At 48.8% G+C, this 20414-nt stretch overlaps 1 protein-coding gene across 3 annotated transcripts in view; it reads left to right on the top strand.

Moving 5' to 3' along the window:
• Window positions 1-20414, top strand: part of TAF4 (TATA-box binding protein associated factor 4) — a 62011-nt gene that overhangs the window by 15704 nt on the left and 25893 nt on the right. For all 3 annotated transcript variants that reach the window (XM_088843912.1, XM_088843911.1, XM_055433931.2), the window contains 2 exons: window positions 18863-19029; window positions 19912-20031. In XM_088843912.1, the coding sequence (XP_088700038.1) occupies window positions 18863-19029; window positions 19912-20031 (287 nt within the window). The remainder of the gene's footprint in view (window positions 1-18862; window positions 19030-19911; window positions 20032-20414) is intronic.

The following is a 20414-nucleotide window of genomic DNA, read 5'->3' as shown; positions in this document are numbered from 1 at the left end:
TGTAATGAAATCCCCTGTGGGGTACTCCCACTCCGTCCACCCCCACTGAGGCAGGTGGAGTGAAAAGGACTGAGCACACCTCCAGTGGGCAGATGTGTGGGGGTCGTTTCAGAAGTGGCCTTGGTAAGGTACACGTTTCCTCATCTGAGCTTACAAACAAACCAGGTAACATCCGGTCTCTAAATTTATTTCCATTGCAGAAAATTTGATGAACAGGAAAAAAGTGCAGGAAAGGAATGATTATTATTAATGTGTACTGTTATTTCTGTCACCAAGAGGTCGTTACAATAATCTCTGACCCATTGTTTCTCGATGTCCAGAATTTCCCAGGTCCTTAACTATGCTCTGGTTAACATGATCTTTGTGGGTGTGCACCTAAGTGACCCGTCATTCACTCTTCAGTACTAGGCTAGTGCCAGCTCTCTGCCAGGCCTGTTGTACATGATGGGACCCTGCAGAGAGGGAAGATGTGTCGTGGCGGGCAGGAGCGTGCGTGGGGTGAGTGGTGGAGGGTGGCCTGGTGGGTTCCTCACGTGCCTGTGTGGGTGGGCTCTTGCTGTGGGAACGACCCAGATGCTTACCTGTGTCTTCTCGTGTGTGTTTCTTCGTGGTCTCGGCTGTGTCTGGGATTGGTCTGTGTGTTGTATGGTGAGTGGCTCACACAGCGTCTCTGGAGGTGCCTCTTTCTTTGTTGTCCCCTGTCTCTGCACTGGGGGCCAGGTGGGGTGGGGATGGCTCTTCATTATGTCCTGCTGGGCTGTGAGCGCTCACTGTGTCCTGTGCTCTCGGGGTCCCAGGCTGGAGATGAACTTTTCCAAGCAAGATGGGGAATGGTCTTTAGAGGAAAATGGCTCTGAAAAAGCCAGGGGCTGGGCCTGGTCTCTGAGGTGAGGGGCTCCTCTCGGTGTTTCTAGCACAGGTTACCCCCCAAGTCTTTGAAACTGTGTATGTATTTATAGTGTTAAGATTTTATTTATTTATATCTGCGCTGTGTCTTCATTGATGCACATAGGCTCCTCTCTAGTTGAGGTGGTTTTTCTTGTGGAGCATGGCCTCAGTGGTTGTGCATGGACTGCAGAGCAGATTCTTAGCCACTGTGCACCAAGAAAGCCCTTCTTTACAGTTCTTTATATGTTCAAGACTCCATTAAAAAAACCTTTTCTTTTGTTCTGTGCTACCAATTTGATACATGGTTGTTTTTTTTTTCTATTTTTGTTTTACTTTGTTTTAAACTTTAGTTCCTATTTTTTTGTTGTAATTTTGTATTTTGAATGTATGAAACATTTTCAAATGTTTCCACTGTATGAATGCTGAGCTTTTGAGAAGGACTTTCAACTCTAGTCCCGCTTTCTTCCCTTCCCCTAGAGGGATAATTTAAAATTTTTTGATTTTTATTAGTCTGTGGGCCATCTTTTCAACTGTGTCTTTTTGTAAAAATAAATATGTGCACACAGATATATTCTTTCCCCTCTTTTTTCTGCAGGTGGCATATACATCGACTTGAATTTTGATTTTCTTTTTTTAGCATTGTAACCTGGAGATCATAATCTAGTGACGTTTTGATTGAAAAACTACATTTTATATCTAGGATATTCTGAGAAGAAATCACTTTTTGTAGTGATACCTTTCTACATGTTCAAACACTAAATCTTAAAAGTAGGTTTGGAAGGGGATAGTTGAAAATGACGTTTTACTTTTCCCTGAACGATCAAAGGGATCCATCAGCATGGGTCGGCTGACGAGTGTTGGGCTGGAGGTGGAGGGTGGTCTTACCTGTGGAGGGCAAAAGCCTGGTGGTTCTGGTCCAGTCTGCTGTGTGCTGGGAGCGGGGCCTCAGATTCCAGGGTGACTTGAAAGTCTGGTCTGGGATACTTTAGAGTTGACAGGGCTCGTCTTTAAACACTCATTGCTGCTGCTGCTGCTGCTGCTGCTAAGTCACTTCAGTCGTGTCCGACTCTGTGTGACCCCATAGACGGAAGCCCACCAGGCTCCCCCGTCCCTGGGATTCTCCAGGCAAGAACACTGGAGTGGGCTGCCATTTCCTTCTCCAATGTGTGAAAGTGAAAAGTGAAAGGGAAGTCGCTCAGTCGTGTCCGACCCCTAGCGACCCCACGGACTGCAGCCTACCAGGCTCCTCCATCCATGGGATTCTCTAGGCAAGAGTACTGGAGTGGCTTGCCATTAAACACTCATTAGCACACGTTAAAATCTTTCTGGGGGTATTTGCATGCAACAGAGTGGATCTGTTTTGAGCACACAGTTTGAATTTTGAGAAGTGGATGCCCTCTCTGTCCTCCGTCACAAGACACAGGACACTCGTTTACCCTAGGTCACCCTGGGCCCATGAAAATGTCCTTTTCCCTTTTCTGTCACTGCCGTCTGGTTTTGCCTTTCTAAAATTTTCTGTGTATGAAATCATGCATCACGTGCTTTCTGGTGTTGGTTGCTCTTCTCTCCGTGCATGGTTTGAGTTCACCCATGTGGCTGTGTGTGCCAGGATGCGTTGATCGTGCTGAGCAGCATTGCACATTTGGACACACGCCATACGTTCATCTGTTTATGGTGGGTCACTTCCCGCTTTTGACTGACAGTCGACACTTCTGTAACATCAGTGCCCTGGCTTCACGTGGACGTGTGCATGGACATGCTCTCCTCCTGCATGAATGTTAGGAGTGGAATTACTGAGTCGTGTGGAAGCATACGTTCAGTCTCATCAGAGGCCACCTCACTGCTTTCCTGAGTAGTTGTGTGAATTTCCAAGAGTTCCTGTTGCTCCGTGTCCCAGCCAGGGTTTGGCATGGGAAGGCTGCTTCATCTTAACTGTTCCAGTGGATGTGCGGTGGTATCTCATTGTTTATTTTCTAAAGTCTCTTTTATTGAGGCATAGTTTTCATACAGTAGAATTTACCCTTCTCAAGGTATAGTTTTGTGAGTTTTAGCAAACATAAATTATGAAACCATCACTACAGTCAAGATAGAGAATTGTTCCAAAAGCTGAAAAAGTTTCTCCTTTTTCCCCTTGCCTCGGTGGTTAGCTGGTCATCTGCCCTGTCTCTATGATTTTGCCTTTTCTAGAATTTTATATAAATGAACTTACGCAGTGATAGTCTTTTCTGTCTATCTTCTGCTTAGCAGAATACTTGTGAAAATTTCCAGGCTGTTGCGTATATTGGTATATGCCTTTTTGTTGTAAAGCAGTGTTCCGTGCTGTGGATGGATATGGAGTTTTATTTGTCTGGTCACCATTTGGTGGGTAATTAGGTTGTTTCCCGCTTTTGACTATTAAGGATAGTACTTCTATGAAGCTGAATAACTGAAACTAGCACTGTATTGTCAATTGGACACACTTAAGAAAAAAAATAATATTGCTTCTATAAACTTTCTTGTCAATCTCTGTATGGATGTGAGTTTTAATTTCTGCTGGGCAGATGCATAGGAGTGGGATTGTTGGATATGGTAAGTGAATGTTAACTTTTTAATGGGCTATCCTATTTTACATTACCACCAGCAATGTGTGATGTTGTTTCAAATCCTTGCTGTTATTATGGTCAGTATTTTAAATTTTAGCTGGTTTCTTGGGTGTGTGATGCTATCTGATTTATGGTTTTAATTTGCATTTCCCTAATGACTAATGTCGTTGAGCATCTTTTTGTGTGCTTATTTTTCATTTTTCTATCTTTCCTGAAGTGTGTATTCAAATGTTTCACCTGTATTTTTTTATTGGGCTGTTTGTTTTGTTATTATTGGTTTGGTAATAGTTTTAAAAACATAGATACAATCAGTCTTTTATCAGATAGAATTGTTTTATAAGTGTTTTTTCTTAATCTGTGTTTGCCTTTTCATTTAACTGTATATTGCAAAGAGCAAGTCTTCAGTTTTAGTGAAGTTCAGCTTATCGATTTCTTTCAGTGTTCACATTCAGTTCAGTTCAGTTGCCCAGTTGTGTCCAACTCTTTGTGATCGCATGACTGCAGCACGCCAGACTTCCTTGTCTGCCTATCACCAACTCCCGAAGCTTCCTCAGTCTCCTGTCCATCGGGTTGGTGATGCCATCCAACCATCTCATCCTTTCTTGTCCCCTTCTCCTTCCTTCAGTCTTGCCCAGCATCAAGGTCTTTTCCAATGAGTCAGTTCTTTGCATCAGCTGGCCAAAGTGTTGGAGCTCCAACTTCATCATCAGTCCTTCCAATGAATATTCAGGACTGATTTCCTTTAGGATTGACTGGTTTGATCTCCTTGCAGTCCAAGGGACTCTCAAGAGTTCTCCAACACCACAGTTCACAAGCATCAATTCCGTGCTCAGCTTTCTTTATGGTCCAACACTTACATCCGTACGTGACTGCTGAAAAAACCATAGCTTTGACTAGATGGACCTTTGTTGGCAAAGTAATGTCTCTGCTTTTTAATATAGTGTCTAGGTTGGTCATAGCTTTTCTTCCAAGGAGCAAGCGTCTTTTAATTTCATGGCTGCAGTCACCATCTGCAATGATTTGGGAGCCCAAGAAGCTAAAATCTCTCACTGTTTCCATTGTTTCCCCATCTGTCTGCCTTGAAGTGATGGGATCGGATGCCATGATCTTGGTTTTCTGAATGTTGAGTTTTAAGCCAACTTTTTCACTCTCCTCTTTCACTTTCATCTAGAGGCTCTTTAGTTCTTCACTTTCTGCCATAAGGGTGATATTATCTGCGTATCTGAGGTTATTGATATTTCTCCCAGCAATCTTGATTCTAGCTTATGCTTCATCCAGCTCAGCATTTCTCATGATGTAGTCTGCATATAAGTTAAATAAGCAGGGTGACAATATACAGCCTTGATGTACTTCTTTCCCAGTTTGGTGACAGTCCGTTGTTTTAACTGTTGCTTCTTGACCTGCATACAGATTTCTCAAGAGGCAGGTAAGGTGGTCTGGTATTCTTATCTCTGTAAGAATTTTCCAGTTTGTTGCGATCCACATAGTTAAAGGCTTTGGTGTAGTCAATAAAGCAGAAGTATATGTTTTTCTGGAACTCTCTTACTTTTTCTATGATCCAGCAGATGTTGGCAATTTGATCTCTGGTTCCTCTGCCTTTTCTAAATCCAGCTTGAACGTCTGGAAGTTCTTGGTTCATGTGCTGCTGAAGCCTTGGTTGGAGAATTTTGAGCATTATTTTACTAGCGTGTGAGATGAGTGCAATTGTGCGGTAGTTTGAACATTCTTTGGCATTGCCTTTCTTTGGGATTGGAATGAAAACTGACCTATTCCAGTCCTGTGGCCGCTGCTGAGTTTTCCAAATTTGCTGGCGTATTGAGTGCAGCATTTTCACAGCATCATCTTTTAGGACTTGAAATAGCTCACGTGGGAATTCACAGTATGTCTTATCAAAGAAGTTTTTGCCTGACCCAGGGCATGAGGATTTTCTCCCATGTATTCTTATAGGATGTTTATGTTTTTAGCTTTTACTCAATCCAATTCAAGTTCGCTTTGGGATATTTGTAAGATCGGGGTTGAGATTAATTTTCTACCCATAGAATATTCAGTGGTACCTGTTTGATGTGGTCTTTGTTTATGGATTGTATTCTGGTCCCATTTGTTTATCCCTGTTCACAGTTCTTGAGGAGCACAGCTCCTTCATAGTAAGCCCTTAACTCAGGGGGCATCAATACTCTGAGTGCTCTTCTTTTTCAAAAATGTTTGGAGCTATTTGTTGTTCACTCGCTAAGTTGTGTCTGCCTCTTTGTGACCCCATGCACTGCAGCATGCCAGGCTCCTCTGTGTCCTTGGAGCTACTTGAATTTCTTGGAGTTCCATATAAGTTTTAAAATCAAGCTTATCCATTTCCACAGACAAGTCTTCTGATATCTTGCCTGGGATTGTGTTAAATCTGTGAACCAGATTTATGATAATTGACATCTGAAAGACATTGTTTGCTGATCTATGAACATAGAATACCTCTCCATTTATTTAGGTCTTTAAACATTTCTCTCAGAATTATGGTTTTCAGTGTTTATGTCTTAAACATGCTTTGTTAAATAGGCATATCTTTAAGCATTCATATTTTTAAGCTACATAAATGGTACTTAAAAATTGCAATTTGCAGTTACTTGTTGCTAGTATTCAGAAATAAAATTGCTCATTTACTGACCTGTATCTTGTGACTGTGCCTAACTCATGTATTAGTTCTTTTAGCAATTTTATGGATTCTTTAGAGTTATCTACAAAGACAATTGTTTTGTCTGTAACAGAGAGAAGATTCCTTCTTCCTTTCTGATCTGCATACCTTTATTTTTCTTCTCGCTATATTGCACCAGCGGAGAAGGCAATGGCAAGCCACTCCAGTACTATTGCCTAGAAAATCCCATGGATGGAGGAGCCTGGTAGGCTGCAGTCCGTGGGGTCGCAGAGTTGGACATGACTGAGCGACTTCACTTTCACTTTTCACTTTCACACATTGGAGAAGGAACTGGCAACCCACTCCAGTGTTCTTGCCTGGAGAATCCCAGGGACGGGGGAGCCTGGTGGGCTTCCGTCTATGGGGTCACACAGAGTCGGACACGACTGAAGTGACTTAGCAGCAGCAGCAGCAGCATATTGCACCAGCTGCGACCTCCTGTGTAATGTTGAATAGAAGCAATGGAAAGGGACATCTTTGCCTTGTTTCTGATTTGGGGGGATCGTATTAGACATCTTCCCTTTAAATTTATGATATTAGCTGTAGTATTTTCATAGGTGTCCTTTACTGGGTTGAGGGAACTCCCTTCTCTTCCTTGTTTGGTGAGAATTTTTGAATGGATGTTTAATTGGCAAATACCTTCCATGTTCATGTATTGAGATGTTCTTGTGTATTTTTTTTTTTTTTTGGTCTGTTAGTAAGGTATTACAGGGATTTAGTTTTGAAATGTTAAGTCACGGTACATTCCTGGGATACACCCCCCTTGGCTGTGGAGCAGTATCATTTTGAGTACTGTTACGTTTGATTGGCTGAGGTTTTTGTGTGAGTTTGTGAGGGCTGCTGGTGCTGTCTTCCTGCAGCATCGCTCTCTGGCGCTGGTACCTGAGTGATGCTGGCGACTCCAGTCTGCCTGCCTCCATGCAGAGCTCCTGTGGGTCTTCATCCCTGACAGCACTTGGTGTTGTCAAGACTTTTCAGTTCTTCAAACCTAGTGAGTGTGAAGTGCTGCCACATTATTGTTTTAGTTTTCATTTCCTTCTCCTTCAGCACTGAGGAAGTTGACATTATGCTGTTTGTGGGTATCCTTCTGTGAAATGTCTGTTTATGTCTTTTTGCCCAGTTTTCTTTGAATTTTTCTGTTAATTCGTAGGACTTCTGTCTGTATCCTGCTTATGATTCCTTTATAGGTCATGTAAGTGACCAGTTCTTTCAGTTTACGGCTGGTCTTTTCACTTTCTTTATGGTATCTTCTGGTGAACAGGAGTTCTTGATTTAACATAGTGAAATCTGTTTTTCTTCTTTATGTCAAATACCTTTTCTAGTAATGTTTAAGAAGTTCTTTCTAATCCCAAGGTCATAGGTGTGGTCTCCTGTATTTTTTCTAAAACTTTGGTATTTACTTCTACTTTTATGTCTTTAAACCTCCTGGAATCCGATGAACGTGTGGCAGGTGTGAGTCCGTTTTCACTCTTCTTCCATTTGGATAAACAGTTGTCCTGGCACTGTTTATTTGCAGTGACCTTCCTTGTCTCAGTGATCTGCATGTCCTTTCTGTAATATTTCTGTTGTTATGTTATGTAGGGGTCTGTTTCTGGGCTGCCAGGATTTTCTCTTTGTTTTTTCATCAGTGCCATCATGTCCATAATAGTATGGCTTCGTGCTGACTCTTGGTGTTCAGTGGAGCCAGTGTCTCACTAGGTTCTTCCTGGGAATGGTCTGTGCTTGTTTTGGTACTTTGATCTTGCTTATACATTTTTGAATCAATTCTTCGAGGCCCAGGTTATTTTGATCAGAATTGTATTAATCTGTGGGCCAATTTGGGGAGGATTGCCATCCACAAATAGTACATATGTATTCATGAATATGGCATATCACTCTACTTAGTTCTGTATCTTTCAATCAAATTTTATAATTTTTTTCTGTTATAGGTCTTGTGCATGTTTGGATTCATTCTAAGACACTCTAAAGTTTATTTTGTTATCATAAATAGTAGTTTTTTAAGATTGCATTTTTCTAATTCTTTATTGATGAAATGTTGAATTGTAGTTGAGTTTTGGATATTGATTTTAAGTGTAGCGATGTTATTGAGCCATTTCATTTAAAGATTTATGTGCAGTGACTTTCGTGGTGGTCCAGTGGCTAAGACTCCCCCTCCCAATGCAGGGGGCCTGGGTTCGATCCCTGTCAGGGAACCAAATCCCACTTGCTGCAACTAAGACTCAGCTCAACCAAATAAAATGAGTAAATATTTCAAAAAATGCATATACAGATTTTGGGGTAGGGGTGTTATATGTAGATAATACTGTTGTATGTAGTTATGACAGGTTTATTTCATTCCAGTCCTCACGTTCCTGCTTCTCGACCTGTGCTCTGGTCTGTGGGGTTTGCTGGGATCACTCGTATGGTGTTGGGTAGATGGGTACTGCTGCTACCCTTGAATTGTTCCTGATACCAAAGGAAATGCTCCTGAGGATTTACCACTGGGGGTGGGAGTTTGGAGGCTCATTTCAGAGAGTTAGTGAGGTTCCTTGTCTTCTGAGACCGTTTGTTTGCTTTTCCTGGCGGAGGATATTTATTTTTTAGTCCAGTAGATTTTGAGTTTATCAGATGCCTCTTCTGCTACTGTGGGGTCCATTCAGTTATTTAAAACCCAGCTGTGTGCTCCTCAGCTCCTCACCTTCCTAGTCCTCTGGCTTCTCCTGCAGACCCATGACTCCCGCCTGGGCCCAGGGCCCTCCTGATGGGTGGCTACAGGTCTTGGACCTCAGCCCTCAGTCCCCTTGGCTCTCCCCTTGGCGTGCCCCTGGGTGGTCTTTGCCTGCCGTGCTGCAGTGTGGGGTGCCCTGCCTTACCCCTCCTGATGCTGACCTCCTCTCCTCCCTCCTGGGTCGTTTTGAGGCCCTTCAGTTTAGACCAGAGTGCGCCCTGGTTGCACCGAGCACTGGACACCTTCCCCCTGTAGCATGGCTCTGGCATCAACGGATCAATGACAGTAATTGATAGATGGTTGTGTTGATGGGAGGCGGTGGGTTGTGGCTAGTGCCTGCCTCATCCCCCGTGTAGGAAGCCCCGGCCAGTGTGCATGTCTGGTTTTTCTCTGGGCCCCACGCAGTCCAGCATGAGTAGGTCCTCAGTGAGTGTTGGTGGCAGTGAATGAACAAAGGTGGTTCAGTCTCTGGTTTTGCTTCTTTCTCTCGGGCCTTCTGATGAGTGAGGGCAGGTGGCTGAAGTTTGCCATGAATCCTGGACCGTGTGCACTGTTTGCAACCTGACCTTGGTTCCCTGGAAACCATGCCCAGTTCGCACTGTCCAGATGTCTCACAGCATGCAGACCCACCCTGGGCTTCAGTCAGCTGCCGTAGACCCAGGCCCTGCGCTGGCCCTCGGCCTGGATGCTGGAGCCCAGGGTGGGATGGGGTCAGGGCAGTGGGCCACGCTTCCCGCCTTTGGCTCTCAGATCAGAGCAGCCTCTCTGCTCTGGCCTCTTTGGCTGAAGACCGAATTACTGAGCCCTTGAGCATGTGAGGGGGTGGAGATGGACACATCTATGGCGTTCAGGCTGGAGAAGCTGGTACTGACCTGTCCTCAGAGTCAGAGCCTGCTGAGCACACTGTCTGGAAGAGGGGTTCTCATCTGTTTGCTTATTGACCTTGAGAAGGGCCCGGAAGTTTCCTCCAAAGCGTCCTATGTGTTCCCCTCCTGCCCTGTCTCCCGAGCAGCTCTCGACATGCACAGCTTTGTGGAGGGAAGGGGTGCTCCAGGTCCCTGCCTCCTGGCTGCACTCCCTCCCCTGTTCTGGGAGGAGCATCTGCTGGATCTTTTACTTATTTACACACTTTCTTACCCCCAGAAGGAACAGAAAGTGAATAATAAAAACAACAGAAGATAAAGTTTAGGGAAAATTTGAGGAAAGGGAAGATAAAGGAAAGACAGGGTGGACTGGGTTGAGTGGAGAAGTGCCCAGCTGGGGTCTTTCAGTGCTGTGTGTCGGGGTTGGGGCACAGACTGGCTGCTGCCAGTCAAAGCGAAGGGAACAGACATCTGCGGGCAAGAGGGACTGCATTGAATCACGCGTGGATGCAAGTTGTCCGCTAGCGCAGAGTGTTCAGAACTTGGGACATGGGTCGCAGTGAAGCATGTTCCAGCTTTCTTCCAGAAGTTTGGGGAGGCTGCAGTCAGGGGCACCAGGCCCTTGGGACGCTGACTGACCACTCAGCACAGCTGCCCTGGCAGCTGATGGGCGCAAGCTTTGGGCACCAGATCCAGTGTGGGGAGGGTGGTTCAGAGCCTCCAGAGGAGCTTGGGGAGGCCTCTGAGACCTGTGGGTTGCAGGGCTCTTGAAAACCTGAGGCGCTGGGAACCGCTCTGGGCTGACTAAGGTGAGGACAGCAGAGAGGCAGAGGGGGATCCGGGCCAGCGGCATGCTACACAGAGACGTCCTCCACAGATGGGTGGAGAGGCCCGCTGGGCCACACGGTTGTTTCCCATTTGCTGTGTGTGGACATGTGGGGGTGCGGGCACTGAGCCACGGCACCTCGTTGGGCAGATGCGTGGACGTGTGCTACCGTGTCGGGTGAGGCCTGTGTCAAGTTGGAGGGAGACCTTCCCTCCGTCATGCTGTGCCCTTAGGGGCACTCGCCGTGTCCTTCTGTGGCATCGTGTTCCCTCAGTCACCCAGAAAGGAGCGAGGTGACAGGTACTCGGAGCCATAGAGCCGGCCCAGGACACAGGGGGTGAGTGCAGCATCTGAGACAGGGCGGGGCAGCGCTGGCCGCTGGGACACGCGGGTGGCACCCTTGGTGGTGGACCTCGGAGAGGAGGGAAGTGGAGGCCGCCCCAAGGGTTGAGAGGACCGTGGGGCTGGGGGGCTCCGGCACCCCAACACTTCTTGGTGTTGTCTTCCTTTCTGGGGTTTCACTGAAGTGGCAGGACCTTTTCCTGGAGGACAATACCCTGAGGTGTGTCTAGACAGGGTGTTTATCTCTCAGGTACATAACCGAGTGCGCACACATGACTGTTCCATGGGCTGGTCACGTGTGCTATGGTGCCATTGTCTTCTCACATCCCGTCCCATTGCACGTCCAGGGCCCGCGTCCCTGGCAGCGCACCAGTGGCCTGTGTGTGGGGTGCGGCTGCCTGAGCCCTGAGGGCGAGTCCCGCCGCACCGGGACCCCGTGCTGCAGTGGCTGGGTCTGGGGGCACACACCACAGTGTTGGAGCTTGCCCCACGCCCCTGGCCGTGCCAGGGCCGGAGGGTAGAAGGGACACTGAGCTGTGTCTGGGGGATGGTCCTCTCCTGAAACTTGCCTCTCCTGGCTTGTCAGTGAGGTTGAGTGTCTGCTTTTTGGCTTTGGGAATTCCTTGATGGACATTTTTATGGTCGATTTTTAAAGTAGGTAAGACAGTTGTGGTTACTGACTATTTAGTCGTTTGGTGTACAATTTTGTTTTCAGAAATTGTGCTCTAAGCAGGTCCGTTTCTGGATTTCAGCCTGTGTGGACGTGCTTGGTGTGGGAAAGCCCCCCTCCAGCCTGACCCCGCAAGCGCCCACCTCGTCCTGGTTCTCATTCTCCAGCCTGTCCCGTGGGGACAGCTCTGCTGCTGTGTGTGTGCACAGCAGTGAGCTTCTTTCCTTTCCTTATTTTTAATTGCAGGGTAGTTACTTTACAGTGTCGTTTGGTTTCTGTTGTACAGCATGAATCAGCCGTTAAGTACATATATGTCCACCCTGGGAGTGACGTTCTGAGGCGCAGCGTCTGAGGCCCAGTGATGCCATACCTCACTTAGAGCCGATGCTTGGTTTCATCAAAACTTTGAAAGTCACTGTGTGATGTGAAGTGAAAATCAGGTGTGGAGTCCTAAATCTCCAACCGTGCTCTGCCATGACCCTGAGCCCTGTTTCTGTGGGGGAAACCTGACTTGGAGGCTGGAAGAAGTGGGTGGGGTCTGCCTGCCCAGGGCTTTTCTTGTTTTTTAAATTGTTTTATTTATGTATTTGTTTGTGGCTGTGCTGAGTCTTCATTGCTGCGTGGGCTTTTCTCTAGTTGCAGCGAGCAGAGGCTACTCTCCAGATGTGGTGCTCAGTCTTGTGGCGGCTTCTCTTGTTGCAGAGCATGGGCACTAAGGCACAGGGGCTTCAGTATTTGCGGTGCCCCGGCTCTGTAGCACAAGCTCAGCATGGACTTAGTTGCTCCCAGGCACGTGGAATCTTCCAGATCAGGGATTGAACCTGTGTCTCCTGCATTGGCAGGTGGATTCTTCAGCACTGAGCCACCAGAGAAGCCCTGTTGCTGTTTGTTTTGATCAAAGGTTTCAGGTGTGTTTCCTCACATTTAGCTTTGAAAGCACTGACAGTGCAGGCAGACAAACCCTTCTTTACGTTTGCAGCAGTCTTGCTCCACCCTCAGTGCTCAGGCCCTGTGAGGCTGAGGTGAGGCCAGGACACGGGAGCCCCGCCTCCCACACGTCTGCCCCCACCACCAGCCTTCCTGGAGCCACAGCTCTGCGGGTTTAGGCACTTGCTTTTAGGTGATTTAAAAGGCAAGCAGCCCTAAGAGTGTAAGAATGTTTAGGCCGTAATAAGCGTCGCTGGTGTCTATGCTGGTGTCTTGCTGAGTTTGCTTCCGGTAGAGTAGCTGGGGGACCCCATCCCACAGGGATGTGATGGAGGGGCCCCCGGCAGGACTGCGGGTGGTGTGGCAGGAGGTCCCTGTCACACCCTGGCCAGTGGCTTTTCTCTTGGGCGTGGGTCTCAGATGCTCCACGAGGCTGGGCTCCTCTGCTGCTGCTGCGGGCTGGGGTCTGGATGGGCCAGTCCTGGAGCCCCTCCCAGGTTCCCTGCATGACTCTCTCGTTCTCCGGCTGTGTCACACCTCTGCATTCCTCTGCTCCTGGTCTGATTCTGGCTTCTTAAGCGTTCATGTCAGGGTTCAGGGGCAGTTTTATTTTGCATCTTGATTATGGAGGGTCTGCCGTTCATCACACCATCTCTGCAGACTCTCCGAGCCATCTGGCTAGTGATGGTGCTAGGAATGCTTGTTGGGGGTGGGTGGGAGGGCAGAGAAGGGTCTGGCCCCTCCAACCCAACTGCCGTTCCCTGCTTGTGCCAGTGCAGCTGGGCCGTTCGCCAGGCCTGGGAGCCCCCAGCCGAGGTTGAAGGACATGCGTGTGTCCTGGGGGCAAGGGCAGAGCTGAGCACTGAAGGCCATGCTGAGATTGTCTCCCCAGAAGTGGTGACTTCCAGGTGGAGGATCCCAGGCGGGGTGGAAAATGCCTGTTTAATTTGTCGTGTATCTCTGGCTGACCTACATTTTGGTTAAAAATACAGTGAAAAATGTTGGTATGAAAGGGATCAGGGAAATTGTAACCTTGGGTACAAATGCTGGAGTTGATCTTGAACTCTGGTTGTTGCAGGAGGGTGGGGCTCATTTAGTCCTAAGGACTGTTGTTGTTCTTGGGCTGTGACGGGGACGTGGCCCCCCCTCTACAGAGCTCACGGCATTCTATGCCTGTGGGCGCCCAGCCTCCCAAACAGGAGGTGTTGTGTCTGTCTTAGGTATGTGTACACGCAGCGTGGCCTTAACACGGGTGCTGTGGGTTTATGCTGCGTGTCTTTCTGTAAAATCCTGAGCTCTCACAATGACAAAGAGTAGAAAATTGCCTGCCTTCATCAATAAAGAAATTATAAATACGTTTTGGATGAAATACGTAGCCACTGAAAATTATGGTTTTGAAAAGAAAACACCAAGCTGAATATCAACAGAATTACCCCAATTTTCTTTCCGGTTATCAAAACACATATGTTGTACACGTGCTCACAGAACAGAGGGTGGAAAGAAACTCAGAGTCTTGTAGCCAGAGGGGGCGGGCTCCTGAGAGTTCCGTCTTCCGGGTTCGTCTCCGCGTTTTTCAAGTTTGCTCTCATGAACACTTGTGTCTGTGCTAAGAAAGATGTTAACATTATTTAACATGGAAGTGTGAGCTGCTTTCTGCTGTGTGAACTCGCTGTGTCATGCTTGTTGCTTGCGCACACTGATTGGTTTTGGTTCCAGAGCACCCTGAGTGGTGGTTGAGGGGTGCAGGGAGGGGCCTGGTGGGATCCATGGTGCAACCGGACCGCCAGGGTGTCTGTGCGGGGGACCTGGGGGCTGTGTGTCTGTAAGGCGGGAGGGTGGCGCCTGCAGGGGCCCTTCCCTGACTGCTTCCAGAGCTGGCCTTGCGCCAGCAGAGGGATGACAGCTCAGATGGCCTCCTGGTCCTCCCTGGGTCCAGGGTGCTGGGAGTCCCAGGCCCGGTGCTGCTGTTGTGAACACAGATGGTTGCTTTTCTGTGATCTTTTATCTAAAGTTTGTTTAAGTTACATTTTGAGACAGTTGTGTTTCCTTGCCTTTGAGTGGTACTGCAGAGTCATCTGTTAGAAATGAGCATTATGACCAGAGTTTATGAGGTTCAGAGAGTGTGATGATGTCATGACTGTGTGGCAGATTCTCCCAGGTGTCACGGGCATGCCTGACTCCACTTCTGTCGGAATCAGTGGCTGTATGCGTGGTACCCAGGGAAGCTGCCACACCTTCTGGAGCTGCCACCCATAGAGCTGCTGGCTGGTGCTGCCCATGGCCCTCGTGCCCGGAACAGCTGTCCTGGTTCTCTCTTTCCCGGGTCTGTTCCCACTGGAGACGTTGGTTGTGCTGCCGAGAGGTCTCATCACTGCAAGAGTCCCACGTTACTTCTTGGCAGGAGTTCTGCTTCTGTCCTCAGCTTTCACTCTCACTGTCGGCACACTGCATGGCCCAGTCTGTTTTTTTTAGACTGTTGTGTCCAAAAGACCACTGTCACTTGATTGGCATATTAATCACATTGCTTTTCTTGAATGTTATTTAAATATTCCTTTGAATTTCTGTGAATATCATTTTTTAAGCAAATAAGTATTTGATAAAGTGTAGGCATCAGCTTGAAATTGGGGTGTCCAGCTGTGGAAACTGCAGGGCCTGATGGGCTGCCCTGCTCCCTTGAGTCCCTGTGATGAAGGAGTGGGGTCTCCGGATGGTGCCTGAGTGAACTGGTGAGTGAGTGGCTGGGAGTGTCACCAGGTCCCCTCTTTTGGGGCCCTCAGCACAAGCATGGGCCAGCGTTGATGACCGTGCAACCCCCTTGAGCTGCCCTGTGGCCTGAGCCTGTCCTGGGCGTGGTACAGACTTCTCAGGGCGTGGACATCAGTTCTGGCTGCCAGCCTGCCAGGCCTTTCTCTCCTCAGTGCTTTAACAAGCTCCCAGGTTTTAGAGGTTTCAAAACAGTGAGTTATTTGCAGCAGCTGTGTTTAGTTTTGTTTTGAAAATATGGCTTATTGTCTTTCAGTTCAGTTTAGTTGCTCAGTCGTGTCTGACTCTTTGTGATCCCATGGACTGCTTCATGCCAGGCTTCCCTGTCCATCACCAACTCCCGAAGCTTGCTCACACTCATGTCCATTGAGTTGGTGATGCCATCCAACCATCTCATCCTCTGTCGTCCCCTTCTCCTCCTGCCTTCAATCTTTCCCAGCATCAGGGTCTTTTCCAGTGAGTCAGTTCTTCGCATCAGGTGGCCAAAGTATTGGAGTTTCAGCTCCATCATCAGTCCTTCCAATGAATATTCGGGACTGATTTCCTTTAGGATGGACTGGTTGGATCTCCTTGCAGTTCAAGGGACTTTCAAGAGTCTTCTCCAGCACCACAGTTCAGAAGCATCAGTTCTTCAGTGCTCAGCTTTCTTTATGGTCCAACTCTGACATCCATACATGACTACTGGAAAAACCATAGCTTTGACTAGACGGACCTTTGTTGGCAAAGTAATGTCTCTGCTTTTTAATACGTTGTCTCGGTTGGTCATAGCTTTTCTTCCAAGGAGCAAGCATCTTTTAATTTCATGGCTGCAGTCACCATCTGCAGTGATTTGGGAGCCCCAAAGTCTCTTACTGTTTCCATTGTTTCCCTATCTGTTTGCCATGAAATGATGGGACCGGATGCGATGATCTTAGTTTTCTGAATGTTGAGTTTTAAGCCAACTTTTTCACTGTTCTCTTTCACTTTCATCAAGAGACTCCGTAGTTCTTTTTCGCTTTCTGCCATAAGGGTGGTGTCATCTGCATGTCTGAGGTTATTGATATTTCTCCCAGCAATCTTGATTCCAGCTCGTGCTTCATCCAGCCTGGTATTTTGCATGATATACTCTGCATATAAGTTAAATATGCGTTATTGTCTTTATTTTAGTTTTACTTTAAAATTCATTATAAGTTTTATGTTGGAGTATAGCTGATTTGCAATATTGTGTTGGTTTGGGGTGTACAGCAGGGTGGTTCAGTTATGCATGTATTCATTCATCTAGGTTACCACAGAATGTTGAGCAGGGTTCCCTGCAGTGTACCGTAGATCCTTGGCAGATTATCCGTTTCAAAAGATTCATTCATTTATCTGGCTGCGCCAGGTCTTAGTTGTAGCATGTAGGCACTTTTAGTTGTGGCATTTGGATTCTTTGGGCTTCCCCGGCGGCTCAGTGGTAAAGAATCTGCTTGCCAATGCAGGAGACACAGGTTCAATCCCTGGGTCAGGAAGATCCCCTGGAGGAGGAAATGGCACCCCACCCAGTATTCTTGCTTGGAGAATCCCCTGGACAGAGGAGCCTGGCAGGCGTGCTGTGGTCCTTGGGGTCGCAGAGAGTCAGACACGACTGAGCACATGCATGTACACATTAGAATTCTGTAGTTTTGGCATACAGACTCTTCAGTTGTGGCATGTGGGGTCTAGTTCCCCGACCAGAGGTTGAGCCCGGGCCCCCTGCATTGGAAGCAGAGAATCTTAGCCACTGGACCACCAGGGAAGCCCCAGTTATCTGTTTTATGTGTAGCTGTGTGTATATGTTAAACCCCGTCTCCTAAGTTACCCTTCCCCACTCCCACCGTCCCCTTTGGTAACAGTAAGTTTGTTTTCTAAGTCTCTGAGTCTGTTTCTATTTTGTCAGTAAGTTCATTTGTATCAGTTTTTTAGATTCCATATACAAGTGATGTCCTATGATATTTGTCTTTCTCTGGCCTGCTTCACTTAGTGTGATCATCTCTAGGTCCATCCATGTTGCTGCATATGGCATTGTTTCATTCTTTTTCATGGCTGAGTAATATCCCATTGTACATATTATGTACCACGTCGTCTTTATCCACTCATCTGTCAGTGGATACGTAGGTTGCTTTCTTGTCTTGCCTGTTGTAAATAGTGCTTCAGTGAACGTTGGGGTGTGTGCATCTTTTCAAAATAACAGTTTTCTCCGGATATGTGCTCAGGAGTGGGATAGCAATCCCTAGATCATGTGATAAATTTGTTTTTAGTTGTTTAAGGATCTCTGTTTAGATCTGCCCATTTTAAAGTTTTTTGTTTGTTTTTTTGATATTGAGCTGCATGAGCTGTTTGTATATTTTAGAGATTAATCCCTTGTAGGTTGCGTCGTTAGGAAATATTTTCTCCCATTCTGTGGGTTGTCTTTTTGTTTTGCTTTTTCCTTTGCTGCAGCATGGCTCATTTGAAAGGGTTGTCTTGGAGGGTGCTCTCATAATGGGCACACATACAAGTGGTTCTTCTGGATTGAGAGTTGCAGATGTGACCCCAGGGAAAGGCTGTATTTCCTGATGTGATGATGGGTGTTGAAGGAGCCGGGACCAGCAGCTCCAAAGAATTCTCAGACGTGTACGTTGGATGGAGCTCCCGTCTGGCTCAGCTGGGAATGCCTGTTGTGATGGCTGGCAGGAGGTTCTTGGCCTTGAGCCCCTGTGGGGCTGCCTACTCAGCGGGCTCCTTGGGCCACTCCCCTGCCCGGCTGAGTCCTTCTTCCATAGGATGCCTTGTGCCCACCCTCTGCGAGGCTGGCTTTGGGTTGAGGTGTTCATAGGACTCCCTTTCAGCCCCATCGCTTATCCGTCATGGGAAATTGTGTGAAAGTTGTGTTACTGTTTCTCATGGAATCTAGGATGTAATTGGTGCTGGTTTTTGAAGCTAGAATTAATGCCACACTTCCTGCTAGGATTTGGTTTCCAGTGATGTAGCTGGAGCCCCATGATGGGTGAGTGGTCCTCTGTGTCTTTGTGGGTGGGTGGGGGTCTCAGGTCACCGTGGACACACGAGGGGTCCTGTTCTGGGCTTCGGGCACTCCAGGCACGGCCCCAGGCATGTGGGTGGTGGGCAATGCTGTCTCGAGGTTCAGCCTAGTACCCAGGGATGGGGGACCTGATGGGAGAAGAGGCCAGGCTGCCTCCCCCAGAGCCAGTGGCGGGCTTGAGAGGTGACCTGCTCCTGGGCAGGGCTCGGGTCTGAGGCTCCAGGTGTGACCTGTCCTGAGACACCTGTTGCCTTGTGCACTTGGCCACTCCAGGCAGCCTGTGCGGGGAGCACACTTGGCTGCGGGGGCTCTTGCCAGGCCCTGGCTCCCTGGCCTCCTGACCTGCAGGCCGGCATGGGGTGCTGTGGGGTGGATGGGGTGTGAGGAGCTCTGCTTGCCTGGCTGACGGCTGCTACTCGAATCGGTGTAAATTCCTCTCATGTCTCTGTTGTCCTGTGCACGTCTCTGCCGGCAGGTGTGCTCAGGGCTCAGCGACAGGGTTCACAGCTCCCTTTCCTCCTCAGGGCTGTTGGCTCCCTGTGGAGTCTGGCCCTGGGGCGCATTCCTGACACCAGCCCCCTCCCCCGCCCCCCAGGTATGGTCCTCGTGCGGAGCGAGAATGGGCAGCTGCTCATGATCCCTCAGCAAGCCCTGGCTCAGATGCAGGCCCAGGCCCACGCCCAGGCACAGCCGCAGACCACCATGGCGCCGCGCCCAGCCACCCCCACAAGTGCCCCTCCTGTGCAGATCTCCACCGTGCAGGTGAGCACGCGCCCAGCCTGGGGGGGTTGTGGGGGGGTGGGACGGCTCAGCTGCCCCAGGAGGAGCTCGGGTCTCCCACCTGCACCCCTCCGCCTCCCCCCTCCTGTGACACCCCCGCTTCTGCACCTCCGTTTCCTCCTCTGCGAAGTGCAGATCCTGCCGCCCTGTAGGGCCCTGACGGATTGTTAGGACACTGGAGCGTGGGACCCAGTGAGCCCTGAGCCTCGTTAGCTGTTGTGACCAGGGGGGTGCAGAGGAGCTTTGCAGAACTGTGTTAAACAGCCCCCCCGACCACACACAGATGAGTGAGCCTTGGGGGCTACTCCCCCCACCCCCAAGCTGTGCCCCACCCTGAGGCTGTGACAGGAGGACAGGTTCAGTGCCTGGGACTTACCCCTCCCCCAGGTTCTGCCTCCTGGTGCCTTTCTGTCCCTTCTGAGCTGGTTGACTGGTCAGAGACTAACATGGAGACTAGAGGGGTCCTGACGGCTCTGTCGTCCTGTGACTTCAGCCTCATCCCCTGGAGTTGGTGTCCCTGCACTGTAGACAGAGGGGCCCTCCCTGAGCATCTGAAACAGCCCTGAGCAGCTTGCAGGGTCTGTGGAGGTCCGTTGCGTCAGATGTTTGTAAGATGTTCACTTTGGCTGTTGTGTGATTACAGGAAATCAAAGTGTTGATTTCCCAGATACACGCATCCCTGGAAGACCATGTGGGAGGCTCTGCTGAGGAGTGTGTTATAGTTATATGGTGACAATTCGGGGGCCTCGCTGACTCTGGCACCTATCCTGGGGGCCCAGGTGTGCTCTCTGTGCTGAAGGAAGGACCCTGTGGCGTGCTGCCTCTCACTTCCCTCCTTTTAGGCGACGACTCCTTGTCTTTCAGGCGCCCGGGACCCCCATTATTGCACGGCAGGTGACCCCAACGACCATAATCAAGCAGGTGTCTCAGGCCCAGACGACGGCACAGCCCGGCACCGCACTGCAGCGCTCGCCCGCGGTTCAGGTGAGGTGGTGGCTGGGCGGCGCCCACGATGCCGGGGTCAAGGGTAGGGCCTCACGAGCTTGGGTGCTGGATGCCAGGGTTCGGGATTGGGGCAGGAGATGCTTTGGAATAAAGTGCCTTTTCTCTGCCCACCAGTGCAGGGGAGGCCAGGCTTCTCTAAAACTACACAGAGTTTTTCGCCAGCCGCCCTTTCAGAAGCCTCCCACTGTGCCGGAAGCACAATTAAAAAATGTCACCTACTAACGTTTGATGGTGCAAGTGTCTCTGAAGCAGAAACAATCTGCAGAGTGTATGTGTGTTATACTGAGGAGAGTGTGTCCTCACTGTGTGTGTGTTACTGTGTGTAGCTCTCACAACACCCTCCCTGGTGGGTGCCGATGGTG

Source organism: Moschus berezovskii, chromosome 15, assembly GCF_049115385.1.
Source record: "Moschus berezovskii isolate FMDL1 chromosome 15, NW_MosBer_1.0, whole genome shotgun sequence".
NCBI classification, from domain to species: domain Eukaryota; kingdom Metazoa; phylum Chordata; class Mammalia; order Artiodactyla; family Moschidae; genus Moschus; species Moschus berezovskii.
The sequence above is the reverse complement of the archived record's forward strand: the minus strand, read 5'-3'. Positions and strand labels throughout refer to the sequence as shown.